The 7982-nt window shown below is 36.7% G+C and overlaps 1 protein-coding gene across 1 annotated transcript; it reads left to right on the top strand.

Annotated features, from left to right (window-relative positions):
* The first annotated feature begins 5169 nt into the window (after positions 1-5169).
* On the top strand, positions 5170-5706 carry LOC102669435 (agamous-like MADS-box protein AGL62). Its single transcript, XM_006589830.1, has one exon. It carries the CDS (start codon positions 5170-5172, stop codon positions 5704-5706), a length of 537 nt encoding a protein of 178 aa, XP_006589893.1.
* Positions 5707-7982: the final 2276 nt, after the last annotated feature.

Genomic DNA, 7982 nt, shown 5'->3' with positions numbered 1-7982 from the left:
AAATGTGTGTACGCACCTAAAGTGTGAATGCTGTGAAAATTTTCCCGAACGCCCAAAATAGACTCGGACAAATGTATGAATTGATAAAGGAGCATATTTTGGAAACACTGGGTTGACTTAAATAGGAAAAATGATGAATCCTGAGCCCTAGTGTCGCGTGACCACAAAAACTTGATGCTTGAGTGTTCACATAGGTGCATGCGTGACCAATTTTGCATAGAATTTCTGAATCATCATCGTTGCGCGCGTGTCATGGAGATAATGTGGGGCACCCCTTTACCCCTGGACTGCTGACCAAACCAACACCCTGACATATATCATGTCCAGTCGTTCTACAAGCTCTGAGCCAAAATTACCAACTCACCATAAACATTGACCCGAGGTGAGAATGCCCATCTTTGCCCTCGAAAGAAAAGAAAAAGAAAAGAAAAAAAAGAGAAAAAAAAGAAGTTCCTGATCAAAGGTCGGAAGAAGAGGAAAAGAAGAAAATTCCCAATCAAAGATTGGAAGAAAGCAAAAAAAAGAAGAAAGAAAAATTCTCGACCAAAGATCGGAAGAAAACAAAAGAAATATACAGAAAAGTCTTTGGACTAGACAACATCTGAACAATACAGAATTGTCACAAGCAAACAAAAAAAGAAAGGAAACCCTGGCTTGAAGTGGTCCTCTCCCTTTGATCACCAACCAAAATCATGTGCACTGACGACTTTCTCGCCCCGCACTAAACAAAAACAAAAAAGGAAAAGGCCCAAACAACTCAGAGCCGAATTTCCCACCAAAACAACATTCCCAAAAAAGTCCTATTGATCCATGATCACGCGTGTAATATTTTATTTGATAGGAAATGATTTGCAAAATTAAGTCATGACATATCTATGGTTCGGAATTAGGATAAAACACTTACCTGTGTGAGATTTATACACTTTGAGTGATTTTTCTTCTTTTTTGTTGGACCCAGTGTTTCCTTTAAATGGTCGTTTAGAAGAAAATTTTATCAGCATATCCTCCTTCCCCCCAGTAGACACGTTTGTTTTTCTCCAAAAACTATATGTTGCTCTGATCAATTGGAGGTTCTATTTCTTTGCTAAAGCATGTTCGCATTTTAGCGAAAGAACTCCGAGACTATTTTAGTCACACACAAAGTCAAGAACTATGTTGGTCTGAGTTCCTCATTATAAATTGAGGATATGTAGAAGCAAAAGCCTCGCTTTTGTCGACCACCCCACTTTTTGCTATCGTGACCTGTGAGTCCATTGGCACACGGAGACGCCCTATACGGTAACCCGCACACACTCATTTGCTATCCGTAAGACTCAAAGCCTGATAGCATGCAGTGACTAACATCGTCATCTGCACCTTCCCTGGAGACGTCAGCGTCTTCTGGCTGAGACTGTGAAAAAGTACCATTTTGCTATATGTAAGACTCAAATCCCAATAGCATGCAGTGACTAACGTCGTCATCTGCACCTTCCTCAAAGAAGTCAGCGTCTTCCAGCCGAGACTGCAGAAAAGTCTCATTTGCTATCCGTAAGACTGAAAGCTTGATAGCATGCAGTGACTAACGTCGTCACCTGCACCTTCCCAAGAGATGTCAGCATCTTCCGGCCGAGACTGCGAAATAGTCTCATTTTCTATCCGTAAGACTCAAAGTCCGATAGCACGCAGTGACTAACGTTGTCATCTGCACCTTCCTTGGAGATGTCAGCGTCTTCCGGCCGAGACTGCGAAAAAGTCTCATTTGCTATTCATAAGACTCAAAGCCCGATAGCATGCAGTGACTAACGTTGTCATTTGCACCTTCCCCGAAGATGTCAGCGACTTCCGGCCGAGATTGCAAAAAAGTCTCATTTGCTATCCGTAAGACTCAAAGCTCGATAGAATGCAGTGACTAACATCATTATCTGCACCTTTCCCGAAGATGTCAGCATCTTCCGGCCGAGACTGCGAAAAAGTCTCATTTGTTATTCGTAAGACTTAAAGCCCGATAGCATGCAGTGACTAACGTCGTCATATGCACCTTCCCCGGAGATTTCAGTGTCTTCCGACCGAAACTGTGAAATAGTCTCATTTGCTATCCGTAAGACTCAAAGCCCGGTAGCATGCAGTGACTAACGTCGTCATCTGCACCTTCCCGGAGATGTCAACGTCTTCCGATCGAGACTGCGAAAAAGTCTCATTTGTTATTCGTAAGACTCAAATCCTGATAGCATTTTGTGACTAACGTCGTCATCTGCACCTTTTCCGGAGATGTCAGCGTCTTCCGGTCAAGATTGCGAAAAAGTCTCATTTTGCTATCCGTCAGACTCAAGGGTCCGGTAGCACGTGGATGATGACATCAGAATGATGATGGTCAGCCATTTCTAATCATTTTGAATATTTTTGCAGGTTTTCCCAAATTTTTTCCTTTGCCATCCAAGGACGTCCAAGTCCGACGACGCGTGAGGATCCGCTCGAACGAAATTAGTGGCTTATCTTTACTTCCCTTTTATCTCCGATAAAAGATAAGTAAAGAGGGGCAACTGTCATACCCTAATTTCGTTCAGGAACCATTGTTTGTCGACATGCGACCTTCGTTTAACCACCTCAAAATTTTTACCACCCATCGTTGTTGAATCCGTAAAGTTCTGAGATGTTTCGGGAAGAAACCAGTCAAAAACATGAAAATGGGAGTGTATTTAGCAAAGTGGAGTGTGTGTAAATAAACTGTTACACTATAATTTCATCCGAGGACCATTGTTGATTGCTTCGAAAGGCTTAACACTCATCACGGTGGAATCCGTAAAGTTTCGTGAGATTTTGGAAAGAAAACAGCCAAAAACATAAAAATAGGGGGTGAACTTATCAAGATAGGGTGTAAATAGAAATTTGAATCTAGGCCCTTCCGGAATATTTTGGAAGTTGGGTTGCTTAAGGAGGAAGCAACTGGGCGGCAAGCTCCTCCACGTTTTGTTGAAAAATGGTTTTTGGGGCTTTCATGGCTTCCGTAAAATTTCTGAAAATCTTGGGTAAGCATATTTCACTTAATATTGGTGAAAGGGAAGAGAAAAAAAGATGAAAATCAAATCCGAAAAACTTCCGTAACTTTTCCGTAGAGTACGAAAAGGGGGTGAACTTAGTAATTGGGGTGCGCTTAGATATTTTCCTCAAGAACTTAGTAATCCAAAAAACCTCCCTTTTTCCCTATAAATAGGGGAGGGGGGCTGTTTCAAAAATATTCATGACCCCTAGGCTATGCATTTCAGCTATTTTGGGTAAAAAAACACGTTTTCGTGAAGAAGAATCGAGTCGAAGTGCTTTCGTAACGCTTCCGAGACGTTTCCATGAGTAAATCTGTGAAGCTTTTCCTGTGTTCTTCATCGTTCTTCGTCCCTTCTTCGTTCTTCAACCGGTAAGTGTTCGAATCCGAGACTTTCAATTCCTTTCTTGTTTTGTTTGCTTTCATCTTCATCTCGTTCACTTTCAATTTTCTTTTCTTCCGTTTTTAACGTGCTTTAACCGTTTAGTTAAGCCGTTATCTCGCTTAATAAATGATAAAATGAATTTCAACCGATCATTTGTGTTGTAATGTCGTTTAATCACTGTTAAAGCAAAATCTAACCGATCGTTCACGCTGTAACCTCGGTTAAACAAAAAAAAAAGCAAAATAATAATAAAATAATCAAAATATCTTGAAAAAATAATAATAAAATAATCAAAATATATTTGAATAAAATAATCAAAAAAATCAATCGGATATTTTTCTTTGGAAGTTTCCTTGAATGAATTGACTAATAACCAAAGTGAAACTAAATTTAAAATCAACTCACACATCAAGCTTTGTCCGTAAAAGTCACTTAAAACCGTTTTAAGGTCCAACGCATTAAACGGACCTCTTTGCTTTTATCGGTTAACATGGACTGTTCAAAAGCATAAAATCAACCCATAACTATACCGCTTTTGCAAGAACTACATAGATCTGATTTCCTCATCGCAATTGAGGATGCCTAGGAGCAAAAGCCCCGCTTTTGTCGACCACCCCAGGAGATCGTTAATGATCCAACACCTTAACGTTTCTCTCCTTTCAAAAACAAGAGATCGTTAATGGTCCAACGTCTTAACGTTTCTAAAATAAGAGATCGTTAATGGTCCAACACCTTAACGTTTCTGTCCTTTCAAAAGAATCAAAAGATCGTTTAATGGTCAAATGCCTTAAACGATTTTTTGTGCGGTTAAAATCGATCTTGCGAAAAAAGATCTAAACAACTTAACCAATGTTTAGTTCTAAAATAAATTCAAATTGAGCTTGAAAAAAAAATTCAAATTGAGCTTCAAACATAACTGAATTGACTTTCAGCTTGAAATTGGTTCATGAGCTTGAATTGAATTGACTTTCAGCTCTAAACCAAATTGGTTCATGAGCTTGAATTGAATTGAGTTTCAGCTTGAAAAAAAATAAATTCAAATTGAGCTTCAAACATAACTGATTCTTATCCAGTCAAATTGAGATAAACAAGTTCAACATGATATGACTCATTTCTCAGTGGTGCAAACTGCAACGGGAGTATAAAGTCAATTGTACCAAAATATAATTGACATATAGTAAAAATGATAAAAGTTAGGAACAAATTATTTTCAATACATTTTCTTTTATTGGTTGACATTCATTGGAAATGACAAAATTTATTGGGTCCCACATCATATGTAATGATTTTCTCTCTCTTGAATTTGTAGTTTTCAATAAATTCCAACTAATTACAGATGGTGTGTTACAAGGAGTATGCTAAAAACTATTTCATAGCCCTCCTTTGGTAATAAATTAACTATCATTTTCCTTAATTAATTATTGAACCAAATTATTCTTCAAATAACAGATAAGACTGACACTGTAAAAGAAAACTACCTGGAAAAAAACTCAGTACAGATATACATTTCTATACCCAGAATGGTATATATAGAAAATCATTTGCACATACCATATAAGGCATTCAATTGAGATTCACTTAATCTTGAAACCATTTTAATGCGGTCAAAATACAGGTCAGAAAGTCCACAGAGGCGCGCTTGGCTCACCATATCAGACTCTAGTTTGCCAAACGAAACCTTTTCCTATAAATTGAGCCTAACATCTCCTCTATGTTGCACATCAATATTCATATTTCATATCATATAAGATAGCAAAGCCTATAACCCATGGAGTCAAACAACATGCCAGACTTGAACGGTGTCGCTAAGAAGACTAAAGGTCGACAAAAGATCGAAATGAAGAAGATGAGAAACGAGAGTAACCTTCGGGTGACATTCTCGAAGCGTCGCACTGGGGTTTTCAAGACAGCCAGTGAGCTTGCAACCCTTTGTGGCGTGGATGTCGCTGTGATTATGTTCTCACCCGGTAATCGAGTATTTTCGTTTGGCAGTCCCAGTGTTGATTCTGTTGTCCAACGCTATAAGACACAGGGCCCACCTCCCCTCCTTACCTTGGACCTCAACAAGGTTCACTCCACTGTGGACGAAGTTGAGCTCCACACACACCTCCACTGCTTGTCCAACCAAATTGCTATTGAGAAGAAGCGCACAAAGGATTTAAATCATTTAGCGAAGGCTGCAGAGGATCAGTTCTGGTGGGCTAGGCCTATTGAAAGCATGACCGATTCCCAACTTGACAAGTATAAGAAGATGTTAGAGGAGTTTAAGAGACAACTCAAAGAAAAACGTGGGAACCTCAACTGATGATGCCCTATTTAAAGTTTTAGTCAATGTTTTTTAATTTAATATGTTTTAGAATGAGCACTAGCTTAATCAAATTAATGTTTGGGGTGTGGTTAGGATTGATTATCTAGGACTTATGTTTTCGTGATGTTAAATAGTCTTCATCATGTGTTGGTAAACTATGTTTCCTTTATGTTGTTTCTTTGCTTTGTTAGTGGAGTTTGTAATTGTGATGTAGTTTCTACATGATTTAGTGTTTGAATGAAAAGGCATCTTAAATACATAAAAATCCAATTCTATTAGAAATTCCAACCTTTTGAACTTTGGTTGAGGATTTTCATTTTCTCATCTTCAACTAAGGTAGGTCGAGTTTGGAGGTAAGCTTAAAATAGAACAGCACAAATAATTAAATCTCCATTCAATTTCGTAGGGGGTCAAAGAATAATTTAATGTATTTTAAACAGATAAGTAAAATATTTATTGTATTTTAAGTAATTAAAATATATTTTTAATTATACTTTTAGTCTCCTAAATTTCAATTATGCCAATTGGATCCCCTACGTATCACAAATGTGTGATTTTAGTCCCTTAGATTTCAATTGTGACAATTGAGTGCCTTAGGTGTCTCTATTGTGCGATTTTAGTACCTTAAAATTTATAATTGCACTATTAGAACTATCATTTTTCAGGGAAAAAATCACATTATTGTGATACCTTGGGGACTAAAATCCCACAATTACAATACTTAAATGAAATTTATACAATTGTGTACATGAGGACCCAATTGACGCAATTGATATATAGGGGACTAAAGTCACACATTTGTGATAGCTGAGGGATCCAACTAGCTCAATTGAAACTTTAGGTATTTCAATTCTCAATTGTGATACCTTAAGGACCAAAAGTATTATTAAGCCATAATGGAATTCATAAAATGCATGCAATCAATATTTTAAAATTTTTTATATTTTGTGTTTAGTCCCGACCATTTGGTTGGCTCTGTTAAGTGTTCATATGTCCATTAAATTTTTTAAACAACAATTTGTGGTGGGTTTTAAAATCATCAATATTCATTTATAATTTCAAATTAAAATTTCTAGCAGCTTAAAAACCGTCAAATCAATTAAAGAAAAAAAGAAAGAAAGAAAACATATTTGGAACATAAAGACAATTCACAATCCACAACCTCATGCCAACTCTTGACAATAATACATATGCACTTACCTTGAAATTTTTTTTTGGAAGAAAAGACAATTTACAATCCAAAATCTCATGCAACTCTTCTCCATAATACATATGCATTTTCCAAGAAAATAGATCTAGTACATAAATCCCCAACTCTTATGCAACTCTTCACAATCCAAAATAAAAACAAAAACATCATTGGAACACAAGGATGATTCATTAAGGCCACAACTTTAACTTTCCCTTCAATGACAAGCACCTCATCAATTAAAGCAAAAAAAAAAAAAAGTCCAAACACTTGAATTAAAGATGTCACAACCTTGACCATTTTTTCATAACTACCCCAATGCTACCCAAAACACAAAGGTAATTGAAGATGACCCTTTTATTATCCTTCCACAATGTTGTGTGCGGGTGAGGTGATAATTGTTTCTCACACTTTGTTTTTGTGAGCAATTAGCCTAACTTTTTTAGGATTTTTGTTAATATATTGTTGCTATTGTGAATAAACTATTATAAAAAATCATTTCAGAAAATAAAAAGAGAGTTTTTATTGTTTTGTTTTAAATTTTGATGTTACAAAGATATTTTTTAGTTTAAAGGATTGATAAGTTGCAGACTTAAGCTGACCATAGCTAGATGACCCTTCACCACAGCAAAAGAGGACCAGTTATCAAGTGAATGAATGTGAAGACTTGCTACAACGAATATGAATGTTGAAGACTAAGATATTGAGCAAGCACTCGCCACAATGAGTACAACTCTCACCATAGCGTAAGTTGGTCATAGAGCAAGAAGATTAAAGTGAAGTGTCATTTGCAAAAGATGAAGCCTCGTTGTAGTAAGAAGTGTCCTCGCTACAATGAAAGTCTAATGTGACAGAAAAAATATATAGATTTGGCTCTAAATAAAATAACTTGTAACATCATAATTGGCACCTTTTGTCATTTTTTCGATTCAGACTTATAGATTTGCATTTTTTCCTCTCTCTCTCTCTCTCTCTATTGTAACTTTTGATTTAAATGTTATTTTAGACCAAATCAAGATCCATTGGAGCTAAACATTGAAGTTGTTAATTGAATGAAGTAGTAACCAAGTATGTGATTCTTCAT

Source organism: Glycine max, chromosome 10, assembly GCF_000004515.6.
Source record: "Glycine max cultivar Williams 82 chromosome 10, Glycine_max_v4.0, whole genome shotgun sequence".
Lineage (NCBI taxonomy): Eukaryota > Viridiplantae > Streptophyta > Magnoliopsida > Fabales > Fabaceae > Glycine > Glycine max.
This window is presented reverse-complemented; position numbering and strand designations above follow the sequence as displayed.